Below are 20,548 nucleotides of genomic sequence, written 5' to 3'. Positions count from 1 at the left end.
ATACTGATCAGAATTGGGCAACTTACAGAAAGTAGAAACATAATGTCACTTCCTGAGTATCAAATTGACAGAGAAATAAAGGAGTAAAAACTCCAAGCATTGGTAAATGTATGGAAGGCAGTCTTAATTATACCGTGTAGGTAGGAATATAATATGGTAAAAACATTTCTGGAAAGCAAGTTGTTACATAGTACCAACAAAGACTTTATATTCGGAAGTCATGTTTACCTAGGAATTCCATTTTCTAAGGTATATCCTAAGGAAATAATCTTAAAGATTTATCTGTGATAAATTGGTCTATTATAGCACCATTTATAACAGCAAAATATTGGGAAGAATCTAGACACTTAAGATTAGTTAAATAAATTATAGAATGTCCATATAGTTTTGGCAGACATTGAAAATTATGTGTCAAAATAATATATAATGATGTGAAAATAGTTTCATGATATATTAAGTGAAAAACAGCAATATATAAAATAAGATGTAAAGGGTGATACTTTAAAAAAAATGCAATGTAATCAGGGCCATCCCTGAGATTTATAAGGCCCTGGGGAATTTTTTATTTTTATTTTATTTTTTTGTGAAATGCCTCTCTGTATAAATAAGAACAATCACTCTAATTTAGAGGGTCAGCACCATACCAGCAGTCCAATCTCAAGCAGTCTTGACAAATACCCTGCTGGTTGGTGGCTCACCAGGCTGCTTTCTGGAAATGATGTTCTAGCTCTGAGCCACAGATGGTCTACAGGCATGAGTCCCAGAGCTCCTTGGAGCAGCTGGTTGACCCCATGCATGGTGAGAGAGAAGCAGAATGTCAGAGAATGTTCCACAAGGGAGAACCAGTGCCTGAGCCCATGAGCCAACCCCATCTGGGCCCAGAGTGTCCTACCTGATTAACACTGCCAGCCTTGGCTAGTCCCAGGCACTGCAGGAGGACTTAAAAAAATTTGAAGACGATGCTTCTGGCAATTAGTATCCACGAGGAATTTGGTCTAGGCTCAGGGTCCTCTGGCTATGTTGTTCCAGCCAGTCCCAGATGCCAGAGGAAAACTTAGACAATTCTGATGAAAGCTTTCCAAAGCTGGGGGTGGGGAATGGTGCCTGAAGCATGAGACTGGGACAGGTGATTCTCTACTGGAGTCTAAGGGTAGTACTGATTGTATATGCAGTGAAGAGTAATCAGGAAGATTCACTCTAAAACTATGGAAGTGGCTATTTCTAACAGTGGGTGGGTTATGTTTTTTTCTTTCTTTCTATTTAAATGACTTTATAATTTTTTTTTTTTTTACAATGTAAAGGAGTTATTTTTGATTAAGGAAAAGTTTTTGTTTTGTTTTTTAAAAGAGTATAAATGCAAAGAAGATGAACTAGTTGCGTGGCGCCTGGGTGGCTCAGTGGGTTAAAGCCTCTGCCTTCCGCTCAGGTCATGATCCCAGGGTCCTGGGATCGAGCCCCGCATCGGGCTCTCTGCTCGGCGGGGAGCCTGCTTCCCTCTCTCTCTCTGCCTGCCTCTCTACCTACTTGTGATCTCTCTCTGTCAAATAAATAAATAAATAAATAAATAATCTTTAAAAAACGATGAACTAGTTGAGATGAAGATTATGTGTGAGCCTTTCTAGGACGTGGTCACTACTGGAGCTCACCTGAACATTTTTCCCAGTCGTAGCAGGTGTCATAGCCACAGGATTCTTTCTTCGTGCTATTGGTTGAAAGTCTTCTCCTTTCAAGACCCCATTCTAGCTGTGGACCATCTTGGCAGGAACCAATATGCAGAAAATGGAGTTGCTGATTATTTAAACATTTCTCGGCCAAAAACTTACAAGCAGATGAAGTAAAGTAACGGCTGGTGTCTGTATCAAACACACAGACATCTTCTGAATAATGGCTGCCCAAGAGAGGAAAGCAAACATTCGCATATGAAGATTAGAAAAAAAGAGATGGCAGGCAGTCGATATAATATGTAGACTCACCACCCAGTTTTCTTCCCCAATGCTCCCCCCATCCCCATCCTCTCTCTGTTTGGTTCTTCGTCTCATGTTGCGTGCCCTATTATGATTCATCCTTCTAACGTTTCATCTTTATCTTGGTGTTCCTCCCAATTGTCTTCAAATCAAAGTCTGAATTCTTCAATTCTGGTCTTTAAGATCTTCAAATTGAGGGGCACCTGGGTGGCTCAGTGGGTTAAAGCCTCTGCCTTTGGCTCAGGTCATGATCCCAGGGTCCTGCGATCAAGCCCCACATTGGACTCTCTGCTTGGCAGGGAGCCTGCTTCTTCCTCTCTCTCTGCCTGCCTCTCTGCCTACTTCTGATCTCTCTCAGAGGTAAATAAATAAATAAAATAAAATCTTTAAATAAAAAAAAATCTTCAAATTGAGGATCTTGACTCAATTGGAGTCAATTTGACTCCAATTAACTTTCTACAACTTGACTCCAATTAACTTTCCTTTCTAGAATTGTATTGTTTTCCTTCCTGATCGCTATCACCTGACAATTGTATTGATCATTTTTGAAAATGGTAAGATTACTTCTCCTTTGTTGGCATCCCATGCTCTGTTCCATCAGCATTGCATTGTCTTTCTTCTGTGCCTCTCTGTGTCCTGTTCTATTACTGGCTGCACTTCTGCCTTCTGCACTTGGAAGCTAACCCTGACCAATCTGGCTCATATATTCTGGACTGCCTCAGAACTCCATAATACTCAGTATTTGGAAACCAGATATATCTATATCTATATCTATATCTATATCTATATCTACATCTATATGCTCATGCCCTCAATCTCAGTACAAACACACTTACAAATATATATATATGTAAATATATATATATTTGAGTGCAAAAAATAAATATAAAATTTATTAAAACACCCACAATATTTTAAAGATACCAGGAGTAATACAGGTCACAAACCCAGTTGTTTGTGTAAATTATAATAAAATACAAATCAAAAATACTTGCAATTTCTAGGCACTCTAAATTAAATTTACTGAAACACTGGGGGAGAAGGGAGGGTAAGGAGGGGTAGCTCAGGAGGCAAACCAATAAAGTGGGAGGAAAAAAATACTAACAAAAAGGTAAAAATTATACAAAATAAAATTATCAGCATAAATTTACTGTACTAAGAATATCTCCAGTTTAATAATACACGTCCTATTGCCTTGAGACATTGCAAAAATCTACCATTCATCCATCAACCCCAGATAAACTTCATTTCAAGTAGCCACAGTTACAAAGTCAAGACAAAACATTCAAGTATGGTTGTTAAGTTCACCTCCATTGGAAGCCAAATAACCAAACAGGAATTCAAAGAGAGAAGAAATAAAACACATCAAAAAGCGATAGGGGTTCTAGATTAAGTCTAATGCATTAATATGCCACAATGTGACCTGCCCTTATTTCTTTTTATAATTAGAATATGCGAAAAGGAAATGACATCACTCCTGTTTTTCTCCTCCTTTTTCCCCTCAAAAGGAAAAAAAAAAAAAGGTACTGGAATCAAGAAAATTTTGGATGTTCAAATGAGCCAAATAGTATTTTTTCAATCTCCATGTGAATAGTGATGAATTTTCCCTGAATGACTACGGGTAGTCAAAATGAGAAGAGCGCAAATGACACCACTTATTTATATATATAATATATATTATAAATATATATATATTTAAAGTATATATATATTTGCAAGTGTGTTTGTACTGCGATATATATATATATGTATACACACACACACACACACACACACACACACACACATATATATATATATATATTTGCAAGTGTGTTTGTACTGCAATTGAGGGCATGAGCTTTTATGTCATTCCCGGGGTAACTTGTTTAATCTTCCTAAGTAGATGCTGGGTCTTCCTCCCGAAACTTAGCCAGTGGCCACAGTCCTCCTTTTGTTGAGAGGATAAGAGCTTCTTGATTACTGTAAATTTGAGTTTCTTCTTGGGTGTCAGTTTTAGAGTCCACAATCAGGGCATCAGTGTGTAAATTGATCTCCAGGAATAAAGGCCACTCACTCTCTGTGGGCAGAGAACTTAAGCTGTGGGGCCAGTCACTTCTCACAAATACCTTCAATGCTGTGTAAAGGAGACCTGAGGACTACAGAAAGAGGCTAGAGAGGTAAGGAAGAGCTGAAATTCTGACAGTTCCAGAGGATGGTTTGTGTTCTCCCAACTTGGTATTGCAAAGATTAAGACAGAAGCTTCCCCTGCATTACATGGGCAATATGAGGGCAGCATGTACTCCCCAGGAGGCCATCTGCTGGATGAGGAAGACTCCACCAGCAAGAAGCTACACGGTGGACCATTTCTGGTGAAGACTGGGGTGGGGGGCAGGTAGAGAGGACCACCGTTGTGCTGAATTCTATTTGTGGCATTATATGAAAAAATACCTTAGAGTGTTCCTAAATAAATAAGAAATCGCTGTAAGTGTTCGTTCACCTGCAGCATGGAGGAACATGAGAGCTACTTAGTGTTAAAAGTGAAGGGTAACACCTGGGCACAGTCTATTGGCTTCCTATCCCAATGTTCAGTCTTTCTCCTCCTCAGTCCTTTGACTGTAACTTTATTCATAGGGCCTATGCATCCAGTCAAAGTACTGTACTTCACAGCCTCCTCTGCAAGTTCATGTGGTCATATGAATAAGTGAAGTTTAATGAGATAGAAGTGAATGATGGGTGTTCCAAGAATTCTCCTTAAAAAGAGGGAAAATGTCCATTTTTGGTCTTCTCCCTTCCTGCTTCTACAGAGCGATCTCTGACCATGAAATAACTTTTAGGACGGTAGAACCAGAGCTGGAATGAGCCTCAGTCTTACTGGCAACGAGAGAGTCGTCATACTAGCCCTCGAATGCCTACCTCTGCATTTATTTTGTGAGATAGAGAAACAAAATTTATCTTCAGCTAACATTGTTTTGAATTAAACTCAGCTGAAAGTAACCCTTAAATTAAGAAGCTCCCTTGACTCTCCTTAGTTTGTTCATGCAAAGAAAAGGCAGTTAGGGGTGACTGGCTGGTAAGTCAGAAGAACATGTGACTCTTGATCTCGAGGTGGTGAGTTCAAACCCCACAGTGGGTGTAGAGATTACTTTAAAAAAAGATAAGGCAATTGTAACAACAAAAAGGAGAGAGTCATCTAATCATGGCAGTCAGAGGGAGATGTATCATTTTCCCTCTTCATTCTCTCTACCCCAGCATGAACAAATAAACTGACAAAGGGGTGTGTTTATGTGTGAAGTCTATACTCATGCCACTGTCTCTATTCTAAGCTTTTGGAGTCACAACCTTGCCCCATGCTTAGGAGCAAGAGGAAGGTTTTGAGAATAATTGAGTCTGAAACCCATTATGGACAGGAATAAGTCTTCATAAACAAAACTGCAAGTTTCTTCATAAACAAATGCCACACAGACTTAGGGAATGGGGCTGAGAGATAATTAAGAAAGCTTGCTACCAGTGGGGAAGAAATCAACACAGCAGAGGGGGTATCAGTTATGTGAAAAATTAATATGTTTCGTGTTTGTGCTTCAAGAAGCTCAGCTCCTCTATCGAGCTGGTTACACTAGACTGATTTTCCCATTTTCCAAATACAGTCCATAGAGTATCTCTCACCCACAGTCTTCTTCTGGAGATATGCAAATGCACTCAGATCCCACCTGTTTTTGTCCTAGTTGACAATGGCCCTTTAATTTTGTCAAAGAATCTGAAACAAAAGAAAAGAGGTAAAGAGCCGTGCACTGCATGGATTCCAAATGGTAAGTTTGGACGTAGGAGGGAAGGCAGTGGTGAAAAGTTCTCTCTTATCACCTATAGTAAGGGCATTCATTTTGCCTTTTCCCAAATATGTTGTCATGAAATAGCCTGTCTGAAAGGTCCTTTCTAGCTCTCATGAGCCGTCATTTTCCCAGCCTAAAGTTGCTGTAAAGTTCATGGAACTGAAGAAAATGGAATTGGTGAAATTTCTGTTCATTTGTTCTTAAAATACTTCCTGGGTGACTACGATGCTCTCAGCACTGTGTTAAGTTCTGGAAAATAGTGGATTGAGTAAAATTTCATACAGAGTCTATGCTCACAGAGCTTAGAGTTTTGTGAGGGCAGACGGACATTAATCAAACACACGAATACAAATAGAATTGCTCATGTTATTCATGCTAGTAGAGAGAAAGCACATAATCAAGAAATCTGATGTCCTGAGGAAGGTTAGGACTGGCAAAATGGAAAGACGAAAGGGAAAGTGTTCATCGCTGAAGAACCATCAGGCATGGAATGTCGAAAGAGAGGCAGCAAGTGAATTTCCTGGAACTGTGAGAAGGCCTGTGTGGTTTTCGTGAAGAAAAACAAAAGCATAGAAAAAAAGATGAGGCCAGAGAGGTAAGTGTGTGTCAGGCTGTGTGGGGGCTTACAAGGCTTTTGAAAGATTTTTGCCTCTACTTTATAAACAATGACCAGTCTTCAGTGGGTTTTAAACAGGGGGTCCTATGACAAAATCAGGTCTGGATTCTGAAAAAGAAATTAATTCTGGCTTCTGTGTGGAGAATGGATTTGAAGAGGCATGGTGACCCAGAAGGTAGACAATCTACGAGATGATTATAGTAGTTCAGGTAAAAGAGGACGGTAATTTGGACCAAAATGTTGAGTTGGAAATGAAGAGAAGTAGATAAGCCTGGGACATATTTAGCAGGTTAAATGGATGAAATTGCATATTGTGGGCAAGCTGTGTGAGCTGCAAAGTATGATAGGTTTCTGGCTTGCATTAGACAATAGGCTTTGGTGCCTTAACTGAAATAGAAAATATTATATGATGCTTAGTTTTAGGGGGGCACCTGGATGGCTCAGTGGGTTAAGCCTCTACCTTCAGCTCAGGTCCTGATCTCAGAGTCCTGGGATCGAGCCCCGCATCAGGCTCTCTGCTCAGCAGGAAGCCTGCTTCCCCCTCTCTCTCTCTGCCTGCCTCTCTGCCTACTTGTGATCTCTCTCTCTGTCAAATAAATAAATAAAACCTTTAAAAAAAAGATGCTTAGTTCTAGGGAGGGAAGGGTAATGACGCAAGAGTTCTTGTCTGCAAATGTTAAATTTGTGGTTTCTTTATTTTTTAAAAAGAGTTTATTTATTTGAGAGAAAGAGAGCGAGCATAAACAAGGGGACCAGCATGCAGAGGAAGAAACAGGCTACTTGCTGTGCAAGGAGCACATTGTGGGACTTGATCCCAGGATCCTGGGATCATTACCGGAGCCACCCAAGCATTCTTAAATTTACGGTGTCTTTTAGACACTCAAACAAACTAGATCAAAATAAGTACATAAAATGTATCTATTTTAAATGTATGTATTAACATGTGGCCATTTGGGTTTAAGCTCAGTGGAGAAGTCTGTGCTAATGAAATAAATTTGTTATTATTGTTCTTTGGGGAATCACTGAAGCCATATGTATGGGTATGATTCCCCAGCAGGAAAAGGTAGCATACAGTGAGAGGACAGATATGAACCTTGAGGAACTCCAGCATTTGATGTCCAAGCACAGGCGGGAGGCTGCCAAAAACAGAGAGCACCAGCCAGAGAGGCAGAAGCCAAACAAGATGGTGGTGTATATTGGGAGCCACGGAAAGAAAAGGAATGTCAACACAGTTGGATGTTCCTAAGAGGTCAAAGGAGATGAGGATCAAAATAATATCCATCACTTTTAGTGATGGTGGTGACAATGGTGAAAATGGTTCTTTTGGGGTAATGTCTCGAAAATCAGATTTTCTTCTAAGAAGAATCCATGGAGAAATGCAACTCCAAATGCAGGTGTTTATCCCTGCATGATATTCTAGGCACTAGCATGTGATGGCGGGGAAAAAAAGATAAAAAGAATGAAAACAGAAGTGGTCCCCTTTTTTGCATGAATGTAAAGGACACTGTGAAAACATAGTATAATCATAAATAATCATAGTAATGGGTTTATACATAAAGGCCATGACAGGTGCTTTGTAGAAAAAGAACATGGTTCCAGAGACCATATAACAAGAGACCTCAACTGAGAAAAACAAGGAACAATCCACAGATATATGAGGCTTGATCTAAGACAAGCAACTGAACAGTACGTATGTGAGCAATGGGGGTTAAAGCAGAGGGAGTAACACTTGGGTGTATTATATTAAGGGGAAGTCTTGGTTGTCTTGGCTTACATGAAAGGCCATCCAGAGAACCTTTAGGCTAGTAGAACTCGACCTAGAGTTGACTTCCTGAGCCTATTGCATGAAACAAACTTCCCAGAACTGAATCTGACTAATCCACAGAACCACAATGGCTTCTGGAAGCAAGTAATCATCGAAGGATGGCAGTAGGCAGCTATAGCTAGATATTCTGCCATATTAAATGACAGAATAGGAGACCAAGCTCACAGATACCCATTTTATACTACCAGGCAGAAGGTTTGATGAGGGAAGGAGGTTTATGCTAGAGGCAAAAATAAAGATTTTAAGAATCAATAGGTATTCTTCATAGCAATGAATTTCATTATTTCCCACTCTCATTCTCAGTCAGGAACCTTATTCCTTCTGGTGAAATCTGGCCCATAACTTTACTGAACATGGGGACCTACCGCTGCTGGGAAGGTCTCAGATATTGAGCTTTTTCCATTGACATGGGATTATTTTTCTTTGTTGTAGAGCTATACCTCTCTGCCCTTCGGAAATAAGTCCACACTTAGGCCAGGGAAGGACTCTGAGCTGTACATTGTTTCCAAAGAGAATCAACTTTCAAGCACTTGGCACTACTGATGCAAAGTTGTCATTGATCACACGCAAGGAGTGCGACCCCTCAGTGTGTCAGGTGGAAGTCAGAACCAGCTGTCAGCTGCCCATACTGTGCCGCACAGTTTGTGAAGGATGTGGAATGGAGAACATTGTGATCTTTGGAGGGTTGGCATTGAGGGGATCTTTGGGAGTGTCAGTTTCTCAGAGGAAGAAAAAGTAACTGTGAAGGCATGTACTATCTCATTTCCTCAGGAAGCCAAACCCTTTTCACGTTGAAATAATTAAAAAATCTTTTCCTAACCAAGGATGGCCTGAAAGCCTCTTTGTCTCACAGTTCCCTGCACATTGAAAGGAAAGTGTTCAGCTTTATTGATGATTTTCTCTCTCTCTCTCTGACTTCCCTCATTGATCTTTTTGCCAGTGTTGCTGGAAAGAGAATGTATGGGATAGGATGTTTATTTACTTTATCTGGATGTAGAAAAGTTCATTCTCTCAGATTGGATTATAATTTCAATTTCTTCTCCAAACGCAGTCATAGGGGTGTGTGTGTGTGTGTGTGTGTGTGTGTGTGTGAGATAGTGCTGCTGTTTGCAGAGAGAAGATACTACCTAAGACGCCAAGAGGATCTTAACCATCTGAAGCCTGTGGTTCCCTCTTGTATGCGTGATCAGGAGTCAAGTGAAATCCAGCCATAATGTCAACTTGAAGTTCTCACAAATTTCTGTGATATCTCTTTATCAATAGTGTTAAGGTTATTTTAATAGGTTAACTTTTCCCCTTTTGTTCACACATTAGGATAGCCTAGAAGAAGATATGGAAGGCCAAATGGCAGTGAGCTTGGGGAAGGAGTACGTCTATTGGTCAGTTCCCAAATTGCCCAGCCTTGGCAATGGTCCAAGCAAAATGGGCCTGATCATACCAAATCTCAGATACATCTTCCAGGATTCTTTCTTTCTTTCTTTTTTTTTTTTTAAAGATCTTATTTATTTTTTGACAGACAGAGATCACAAGTAGGCAGAGAGAGAGGAGGAAGCAGGCTCCCTGCTGAGCAGAAAGCCCGACGTGGGGCTTGATCCCAGGACCCCAGGACCCCAGGAACATGACCTGAGCTGAAGGCAGAGGCTTTAGCCCACTGAGCCACCCAGGTGCCCCCAGGATTCTGTCAATAAAAATGAGACATGTTTTGAAAAAGCATGCTGAAAAAGTTGGAAAATATGAATTATTAGAAGCCCTTAAACACTCTTCCAAGTTACTGCTCACCAGACTATTTTCTCCTGCCCCTCCATGACAGTTGCCTGATAATTGAACTTCCCAGTTTGTAGGCTCCTCTGGTTAGAGTAGGCAGTTAGATAGTAATGAGCAGGGCAGGGATGGAGCAGAAAGGCACCTGCTAAGCATCAAAGGGGGGTTGAGGCCACCTGTTGTGGTGAGGAAATCTTAGGCCAACAGCAAGCTGAGATTATGTGGTATCTTCAGGTGACTTTTCCCTCATTATAATACCATTTACGCTGTAGTTTTGAAAGATCCTTGCCCCTAACTAAAATCACCATGGCAGTTCTGCTCAATTCAAATAAAGATTGGTATGTGGATTCCTGGAAAAAAGCAGGCTTCCACCCAGAAGTGGAACTACCTCAATGAACATTCCTCCCCTAATTACTCAAAATACAACACAAGCTTGTAAACAGACTACTCTATGTATATATTGATAGATAGATACAGATGTAGATAAATTTAAAAGCTTTCTCTAGTTAATTTGTTTCAAAATGCCTTTAAGTTTTTTCCGCTCTTCAAAACAATGGTTCTCAACTCTGCATGGATCTGGCTAGTTGGAAGAGATTTTAAATAAACACCAAATACCAGGCCCTCTGCAGCACAATGACATCAGAATCATGGGATGGGACCTAAGCAGAGGTGATTTTTAAAAGAGGTGCCCCATCTGGAGTAAAAAAAAAAACATACATTGTTTTAGAGGAATTGATATGAGATAACATAGATGATGAATTATGTATTTGTTTTATTTGAGGAAGAAGTCTTGAAACTCATATCAGAAGACCCTTTAGAAAATAAGATCTTGGTCCTACTTTGACAAATGGGTGAATAATCCTGCATTTATATATTTTAAATTAAAACAAAATGCTTAGGTAATTAAAAAGTAGTATGCATTACTTTTTTATGGCTCTCCACTTTAAGCACATTTTCATTAATTAATTCTGATTTTGTTAGGGTGCTTGGGTGGCTCAGTCAGTTCAGCATCTGCCTTTGGCTCAGGTCATGATCCGAGGGTCCTGGGATGGAGCCCTGCATGGGACTCACTGCTCAGTGGAAGCCTGATTCCCCCTTTCTGTCTGCCACTCCCCTTGCTTGTTCTCTCTCTCTCTCTCTCTCTGTCAAATAAATAAATAACATCTTAAAAAATTCTGATTTTGTTAGATGTTAAATTCAAATACTGAAACATTTGATTGGAAAAGAACATTGACCTCACTCTCTAAAGTCTGAAGATATCTATCCGACTAATAACTTTCATTTGCTGCCTGTCTTAATTATGACACAGGTTGAAATATGAAACCCAGCCCGTTGGGGAAACTTCCACTTTTTCTTCCCAAAACACACTCAGGAAATAGCCCCATTGTGGATGCTATACAACCACTCTGGGGAGGGGGGCATCTTAGCAGACCCCAGACCCCTGAGCTGCTACTCACCTTCTTCACAGGTGAGTGAGTCTGAAATGTGCGGTGTCCAGGAACCCTCACTGCATGTGTACCTTGATGGCCCAGCAACAACAAAGCCTTTGGGGCACGTTAGCTCAATGGAATCGCCAATTTCATAAAATTTCTGAAATGGTGAGATGGTCAGACCTTCTTGCGCGACTGGCTTGAGGCACTGTGTCTCTGCAGGCAGAGAAACATTTCAGATTTGCTTAGTGAAACAGAACACTGAACAAATGTAAGCAGATTTTAGGCATCCCAAGAGGTGATTTTAATGCTACTTATTGCATGGGTGCAGCTTTAAGGCCATGTTTTGATCAGAAAACTCGGGTTCCGGAGGGTGGGCAAAGGATCCCACCCGTCCCTTGAGAGACTTCTCCCCGAGCCACTTCCTTTAGCTCCATCATCTGAGGTTCCCTTGCTAAGGATGTGGCTCCAGAAACTTTCCACTTTCATTACATTATTGGGACTTTTCCTTTTAAAACGTACTTTTTAACCCCCCACAGCAGGGGTTCCCAAAAGCAAGTCACCACAGTGTAGATGACCAGAGGCAGACGTCCTAATAGACACTGGTCTCAACTCTGCTTCGTGGGGCTCCCTAGTAACTCTTTGGGGTTCCTACTTGAGCCTTCCAGAAATCTTATTTTGACTTTACTGTAGCCTACAAATGGGTAGGCTTCTTCCTCTCTTCCTTAATAAAGGATGCGAACATGCTCCAAGGAGAAATCTGCATGTCACATAAAATCCCATTTCTGATACATAAGGAATGTAAGTATCATCTTCCTGGGACTCATCAATTTGCATTAATTGGGACATCAGGCAAGGTCCTGAGGTCTGAGGTTCGATGTAGGTAGCGGACTTTAAGGATTTCTTTGCTAAGCACATGTTTTGTAGTCCTGCGTCTAGGAGGCTAAGATACAGCAGCCTGAGAACTGAAATAGGAAGACATCTTGAAATTGAATTTTACCAAATGAATCCTATTTTCTGCTTCGCTAGACCTTTTTACCAGAGTTATGTAAAATCGTATGAAGTAGTGATCTGAGGGTGTGATTTTGCTCTAGGTGTATGGGACAAACTCATTCTTTAGAGCAGTCATGCACAAAATCTGCCTGTGTCTCACGTTGGCATTCCACATCTCCTCGCCTCCACGTCCTGTCTGGTAAACATCTGAAGTACTGGTAGCCCACAGTTGTGAATCCAGAAAAGCATGAGATTTCCACATCTTCTCCAACTGCGTACAGTTTCTTCTCATTCTAGAATTAACACAGAAACCATAAATTATCAATGCCATGAACTCTATAAATACCTCGGGGGTAGTCCTGGATTCTTTCCATTCCTTCACTCCTGATCTCCTCAGTCACAGTCCTCTCAATTTCTACTTCCAAACATCTCTCAAAGCTCTCTCCTTTCCTTTGCCACCATCACTGTCTTTGTTCATGGCATTTATGATCTCTTACAAGGACAACCTTCTAACTGGGCCTTCTCCTAAGCCACCTTCCATATTGCTGCTCTAAATTTATATATATATATATATATTTTTTTTTTTTCTTAGAAACTTCCTCCCCACTGGATATAGCATGCCCTACCACTGTAAAAGTTAAAAATCTGTATATACTGACCCTAGAGTAGCTATAAACTGAATAAATAATGTATTCTACAGGGATTTGCTGTGGTGGCTAATCAACTACCTGTCATTTAAAAGTGTTACTCAGTTCCTAGTAACCCAGGAGTCATTCTATAGTTTCCCAGTTATGTGTAACTAAAGTACAACTACCATTATGTGGGAGTTCACTAAAACCTTGGCTCCTGTAAAACCTACCTCTCACAAAACAAAACCACCTGCCATTCTCTGAACGTGATATTCTCAGTCATGCCACATGTCTTTATGGGGCCGTTCCCTCCGTGCTCCACACCTTCTGTCTTTCCGTCTCTCAGGACCCAACTCAAATAGAATTTCCTCTATGAAAACCTTCACTTTCCCAGCTTCTTGAGCTGCACCATTCTCTCAGGTCTGGCAGAAATTCGGACAAAGGCCCATTTTTTTTTTTAACGTGTGCTACACTGCAGCTTCATTCCCGACCCATGAGTGGCACTTCCACTAGCAGATTTCTGCCTCACCTGTCTTTACAAAGGCTTACTAACTCTGCTGAAAGAATGCAAAACACCATTCTTCTGAGGGGGCAGTAATGTAACACTCTTTTTCCTTACTGAGAGGAAGAAAAATGCAAAGAATTGACTAGGAAGTTACTCTCTGAGAACTGAAATCGCGAATTTTGAGGGAAGTGGGGGAAAAAAAAAGCTCTATTGTCAACTTTCATTATTACTTGGCCACACGATTCAACTTGTCTCCTAGAAGATGATTACTTTCCTGACTACTAAAAGATTATTCCGCTACTGGTTATTATGGGTGTGGCTTTGTTTCTAAGGGAAATTGACTAATGCGTAGCACTAAGGATGTGGATATTTTATTCAAAGGCTGCACATTTCTTCTTGCATTCCTCTCCAAATAAATATGTGTTCCTGTGCTTCTGCCTCTGTTTATCTTAGGAGGCTGGAACCTGTGAGTGTAGGTTGCAACCATCAAACTTCTACCAACACATCTGCTAGACTGACTGAACAAGGGAACTTTACCTAAAGTTACTGTTGCTTGCCTACAGGGGTAGGCAATTACCTTCCTGTGCAAGGACACGGCTGCTCTAGCCTAGAAGGAGGCGTAGCTGCCTCTCTCTCAGAACAAGGGGTTATCTTTCTACATGGAATCCCAGAAGGTACTCATTAGGAAAAATCAAAATTATATTACGTTTGAGTAAAAACTACTGTCAGTAGAGAGTGGGTCTTTAATAAAGAGCAAAAGAGAACAAAAAGTAATAAATATATTCATAGGAATGGAAACACATGTCATCTAATTTTATAAAAAGAGTCATTCTAATAATGCATCACTGTTGAAACCCTTTGTGTGCCTTTAAAATTAGAATGTTGATCATTTTAACAGTGTTCATGAGCAGCTGGCAAAAACAGGTTAAAAATTATTTGGGTATCAGGACCTGACAAAATGTAATTTTGAGGAGTATGTTCTAGGCCAGGGACTAGCACAGCTCCTCGCTAACGGGCGGGCTACACGGGGTTTGCGGTGACTCCTCAGCTCTCTGTTGTTGCCACCATGGACAATACGTAAATAAACGAGTGTGATTGTATTCCCACAAAACTTTGTTTAAAAAAAAAGAAGAAATGAAAAGAAAGGAAAACAGATGGTCGGCCAGATTTGGGCTGTGGGCCACATTTTGCTGACCCCTGTTTTTGGGGGACTCATTCCCACAGTGTGGCTCTGGACATAGCAGCATCAGTATGACCTGGGAACTCCTTAGACAGGACGGTTTCTGGGCGCTGCCCAAGACCTGTTGAATCAGAAATCCCAGGCAAGAGACCCGGCAATCTGTGTTTTAACAAGCCCTCCAGTGCCCTGTAGAGTTCTTGAATCTCTGTTCTAAGGACTAAATGACATTTATCTCACTCTAAAATATTTCCTCCCCTTACAATCTTTAGGCAGAAGACAAATGAATGCAGAGGGTACATTAGCCCAGACTAGCCTCTGTAGATATTTATATGGTGGCATTGGAGAATTGAGGGTTATTGATTTTTGATCATAAATATGACACAGTAGGAAAAAGATTAAAGGCTTCGCTGAATTTAAGAAAGCTAAAAAAATTTTTTTTGAAGGTAAAATTGATTAAGGAGCATGCCTTCTGTCATCCATTTTAAATATTATATGTCTAATTTATATCTCAACCACGGATCTGTCTGACAAACATATTTAGTTATCTTAAACCATAGAAACATTGCAGCTCAATGAAAAAAAGATAAAATTAAAAGGTATTAAAACTATATTGATTGCTGAAGAATTCTACAGGTTTCTAACTTAAGGCATTATAGGCTCTACATTTCCTGTGATTAAGCTTTCTCTCTGAAAACATGTCTTAGCAGATTAGTTTGCTCAGACTTAGAAATAAACAGTCAGATCTTAGTCTCAGATTCTCACAAGTCATCTGAACCGATATTGTGGCCAAGCTCCACTTTCCATTCACATAATGGACCATCAGCTTAGGAGCCAGTAGTGCCAAGAAACGTAGGTGACCTGCTGTCTTTGGTCTAACAACCAGGTGTGGAGGGAGACCTCTCCAAGGAATTCAAGACAGAGGCGTGGTAGAGTGTTTCTAAGTATTAATTTTTAAGTCAATAGAAGATGATTAAACTGGGAAAACAATGCCGTTAAATAAAAGAAAATGCCTAGTTTATGTTCTATGGTTTGGATTCCAAAGTCGAAGTGAAGGTCAGGATGCTTACCCGGATAAATCCATTTTCTGGAGGAATTGGCCGAGGACACCCTGAATCTGATTCTGTCTCAGGGAGGTCTATTTCTTTCCTGTCTTCATCATCACTGACACATGGCTGTCCACTAAAAGAGGAAAGGAAATATGTGTGTATAATGTAACAAATGTGTGTGTGTGTGGGTGTAATATAGATACCCACATCACAACCCATTTACATGTGAATGTGTATGCATAGATATAAAGAGAGAAAACATTAGAGAGAAATGGGTAGCACCAGATCCACCAATACCCCCACTAACACACTGTGTTGGAATAGGTAAAATTCTGATTCTTTCCTTAGAGGAAAATAAAAAAATCCCCGTCGCCCACCCTTACTCGTTCTCCATGATTGAAAACGTGCAGTGCTCCTCTTGCTGCTTCTCCCCCTCACAGTTTTTCCCTCCCAGTTGGGGGCTGGGGTTGTTGCATTCTCGGGTTCTGGATCTCTTGTAAGTAGCATCACACGTGCTCCAGGAAGACCAGCAGCTCCAGCTCCCATCCACCGCATCTGGAACACAGGAAGCCCCCCGCCTTCCGGTGCAGCTGAGACAGCCGGGGGTGTGAAGCCAGCTGACGTGGTCTCCTCACTTTTTAGCTGTGTGATTCTTTGAGGACCATCACAGGGTTATAGTGAAGATTAAAAGAAATTACCTGTGCGAAGGGCCTGACACATTGCCTGACTTCCCTTTCCTGTTCCCACAGCCTGAGTAAAATGGCAATAATTATGAATCATTTTCGACTATCAACTATCATACACACATATGTAGATGCATACATAGATGTATAAAGACAAACTTCTGAATAGAATATATATCAAATTATTTTCTTAAAGGTAATAGAATACATTCTTACCCACATGACACATCCCCTTTCTAAGGAGGATTAGAGGTAGCCATGAATGTTATTTAGCCCTGTATGAAAACTTGGGTAGGGTCTTAATTTATCTCTGATTATAAAGCCATCATCATTCTACATCATACAACAGAACAGGCTTATAACAACAGTATCACATACTTTATTTTATAGTATGGTTTATTATTTTATTTATTTTTAATAAATCAACAATTTAATTTAATTTATTAAATTGCTAAATTATTAAATTATTTAAAATTTTAAATTATCAATTTATATTATTAAATTAAATTTTAAATGTTAAATTTCTTAAATTAAATTTTAAATTTTTAAATTTTAAGTTAAAGTAAATACATTTATTAGATAAATTTAAATTAACTAATTTAAAATTAAATTGACAATTTAATTTTAATAAATTATTTTATTTATTTATTTATTATTGGCCACAGGTGCCCAGGTTACAGGCATTGTGCTGCCTATTCCATACATATATAAAATTTTCAGATACATACTGGCATTGTCCCCATTTGATGATGAACGGATTGAGGCAGAGAGGGGTTGGGTGACCTTCCCAAGGCTACACAGCTGGTAGGTTACAGCAGAGCCTCACTCTCACCGGGCTGTTTGTTTGACTTTAGAGTCTAATTTTTTACAGGCTTCTTTTCCTTGTGAGTTTGCATAAGGTGAAAAATAAAATTTTTGTTTTCCTTGACCAACCTAGGACACCTTTTGGTGGGGAAGAGGGGCCTCCCCCACAGAAGTCACGGATACTCACTGGATTTATAGTCTGGGGAGCGTCTCTCACAGTTGTCTCCGTAGGTGCCGCTCTGACACACACACAGACACTCGGTCCCCGACAGGGTGGGGCGGCCGTTATTAGGGCATGGGGCGCACCGGCAAGGGTCAAACTTGGCCGCGTATTCTCGGAAAGCCTTCTTGAGGTTGCTCCGTCTTGTCACCGCACAGGGGATGTTTCTCACCAAGTCCGTGATGGGAGCAAGCTAAGAGCAGATGGTAGAGAGGCGGTGTGGTCCACCACATTCCTTGGGCATATGCTGCCATCACTGACCAATTCTCATGGACTGAGAGGAAAGGTCTGGAAAATCTTACACTTCAAAGGGATTGTTGTGCAAGATAGCATATCTGCTTTTTGAACTAGTGGAGAAAAACCCTCTGCATGAGAGCAGGGGAGTTTCTTTTCTTTCCCTTCTAGGGAGGGTAGAGCAACTCTCTACAGGATTAGCCGGATTCTCTTGTCCCTGATGTGATGTCTCTGGTGCTTACCTTCCCTGGAACTGGGCTAGGAAGGAAGCCTCTCGGGAGGTGTCGCTTCCTTGGACTTACACCACATTATTCAGTAAGCAACAAATACATGCCTCAAGTCACTGAGAGTGGTGATGGAGAGTTGGGCGGTTCGCGCACGTTCTGCCAAAACCTCATTAGGTTTGCTTTAAGCAGAAAAATCCAGAGAGGGTGAAGAGAGGCTTTCTGTGTTTTTTTTTCCACAGACAGAATTGGCTCTTGGTGGGACCAGATGAGAAACTATGGAGCAGGAGAGATGAACTTGCCCGTAGGATGAATGGAAGAATTACAGTAACAAATAATAGAGCTAACACAAAATCAGGGCTCATTTTATTAACATTGAAAACCTCAAAGGAATGACTATGTAATGCAGCATATGAGTCACAGGTGCCCAGATGGGCAGCCAGATCTCATTTTCCCCTCATAGCCTGTGGAGCTCAGTGTATTTTCACGTTGCATGTAAATTATTCTTCTTTCATAATGATTGAACTCCTTTATCTTCATTTAAATGAAATGAGCAGAATAATTTCTTTGAGGACTTTAAAATGTGTTTATGCTTAGTCAAAACTGGTTCTAAATGATATGACTGATATGTGGGTAAAGTATTCCATCAATAATAAAAATCACCTTTTTATGTAATCCTAACAAATACAGGACAGGTAATTTTAATCAATGGTGATAGAAACTGAGAGCCAAATGGGTCTAAGACCCCATTTATCCCACAGAGCTAGACTGGACATTTAGGCATGCTCATGGAATAAAAAGTTGCAAGAAAGGTATACCAGTCAGATTTATTATGCAGACGGGGCGCTGAAAAGCACCAGTTAAGGCAAGCCTGAGCAGATGTATTCCCCAAATTCCCCCTTCCTGGAGGCTCCTGGGTAGCTTAGTCAGTTAAGCAGGTAAGCGGCTGCCTTCATCTCAGGTCATGATCTCAGGGTCCTGGGATTGAGCCCCACATCGGGTCCCCGCTCCAGGTCCCTGCGAGGTGGAGAGCCTGCTTCTTCCTCTCCCTCTGCCTGCCACTCCCTGTACTTGTGCTCCCTTTCTCTCTCTCTGTCAAATAAATAAATAAAATCTTAAAAAAAATAAATTATCCTTCCTGGTATTTTATGTATGCTAAGGATTCCAAATACCGTACCAGAGATCGCTCATTTGAAGAGCAAACATAATTGATGTGTAATTTAACATTTTAAAAAAGAAATGCACACTAAAGAAAGATTTTCCTCTCTCAAGTGCGAGGAAAGCGGAAAAGGGATTGCATGGTGTGCCGTTTAGGTTGCTAGAGAACCACTGTAGCTCTCTTACGCACAGTATTTCTGACTCTTACCTCAAAGTCAATCACAGCGGGATTTTCCTTCACGGATTCTAACCACTCTGAAAATTCCTTCTCCGCAGGACCAGAGTTCCCCCTCTCCCACACCAAGGCGGCGGCGTATTTACTCCTCCCACCTCGAGTCAGGGAAATAGATTTCTCTGCTCCCTGCAAAACCGAACCTGCAAGGTGTTTCAAGAAAATGACTCATTTAACTTTACTGCACATTCAGACTTTAAAGAAAAGCCTGTCTGCATGGGAGGAGAAGTAGATGGTAGTCATGTAACTACATTAAAAAAGCTAGTGAAAGGCGAGAGAATAGTCCGCCTCAACCCTCCAGGGAGTTCAGTAATAGAAATGATAACGGTGTTAGCTGTTCCCATTTATTAAGCAACTTGTCTATGCCAGGCACTTTGCACTGATTGTCTTAAGTTATTCTCACAACAATCTTGAGAAGTGGATATTATTATAAACACAGGCACTGAAGCTAGAGGTAATTTAGCATGAACACATGTCCAGTAACTGGGGTGGGGTAGAGGGAGTAGACTGGGGCGTAGATGCTGCCCCAGTCCAGGCCACTCTGCTCCCAGCTCTTGGAAGCCAGAGCTCCCACTTTTGAAGTGTATCAGCATATGACTTGGGACTTCAGAATAGCACAAATCATCGGTTTCTGATATCCAATCAGTGGACTGCCGGGCTGGAGATTTCCATTTAAAGTTGATAGAATGCTTTTAAGTTCAAAGACAGGGGCAAAGGCACAACTAATAAAAGAGGAAAAAAAAGTTAAGCCTCAAGATAAGAGGTAGCACGTTGTTTCATTAGGAGCAATGATATTTAATGTATAGCGGGTAGATCTTTTACGTAGATTTTCAAAAACAATTCCTATGAGCTAATGATGTCTTTAATTAACAAAGGTAGGAAATGAGTAATAGGAAATCATAGTGAGAAATAAAAGCAAATGAAGAGGAGGTTAGTGATCTGGGTGAGAGTTTATGGCATTAATTTTGTATCTTTTGTGCAGTACGGATCAGCTATGGCTCTGTTGATTTGAAGTTCTACAGCGAAAATCTAGAACAAGAGCCCAATGGGTGAAGTACTCTCTCTGTGAAGAAAGTAGTATATCCCTTTCAAAGTGAGGTTGTGTAAGATAACACAGAGGGGGTATAAGAAAACATTTTAGAGGTTTTGTATTTATTTTTCATATAAAAAAGGACAGAAATTAGTATTTGTCAATATATCGTGTACCAATTGTCAATAGCTCTGACCCGCTAGTT

General features: G+C 40.6%; 1 protein-coding gene across 1 annotated transcript in view; it reads right to left on the bottom strand.

Annotated features, from left to right (window-relative positions):
* C6 (complement C6) overlaps nt 1–20,548 on the bottom strand; it is a 55,298-nt gene that overhangs the window by 3,265 nt on the left and 31,485 nt on the right. The window contains exons 9-16 of the mRNA XM_044241416.1: nt 19,290–19,456; nt 17,433–17,658; nt 16,142–16,313; nt 15,780–15,891; nt 12,559–12,691; nt 11,433–11,621; nt 5,610–5,700; nt 1,647–1,888 (exon numbers count right to left, since the gene is read on the bottom strand). Coding sequence (XP_044097351.1) covers nt 1,647–1,888; nt 5,610–5,700; nt 11,433–11,621; nt 12,559–12,691; nt 15,780–15,891; nt 16,142–16,313; nt 17,433–17,658; nt 19,290–19,456 — 1,332 coding nt within the window. The remainder of the gene's footprint in view (nt 1–1,646; nt 1,889–5,609; nt 5,701–11,432; nt 11,622–12,558; nt 12,692–15,779; nt 15,892–16,141; nt 16,314–17,432; nt 17,659–19,289; nt 19,457–20,548) is intronic.

The sequence above is a fragment of the Neovison vison genome, chromosome 1, assembly GCF_020171115.1.
Source record: "Neovison vison isolate M4711 chromosome 1, ASM_NN_V1, whole genome shotgun sequence".
Lineage (NCBI taxonomy): Eukaryota > Metazoa > Chordata > Mammalia > Carnivora > Mustelidae > Neogale > Neogale vison.
Note: the sequence above shows the minus strand (reverse complement) of the source record. Positions and strands in the feature narration are given on the sequence as shown.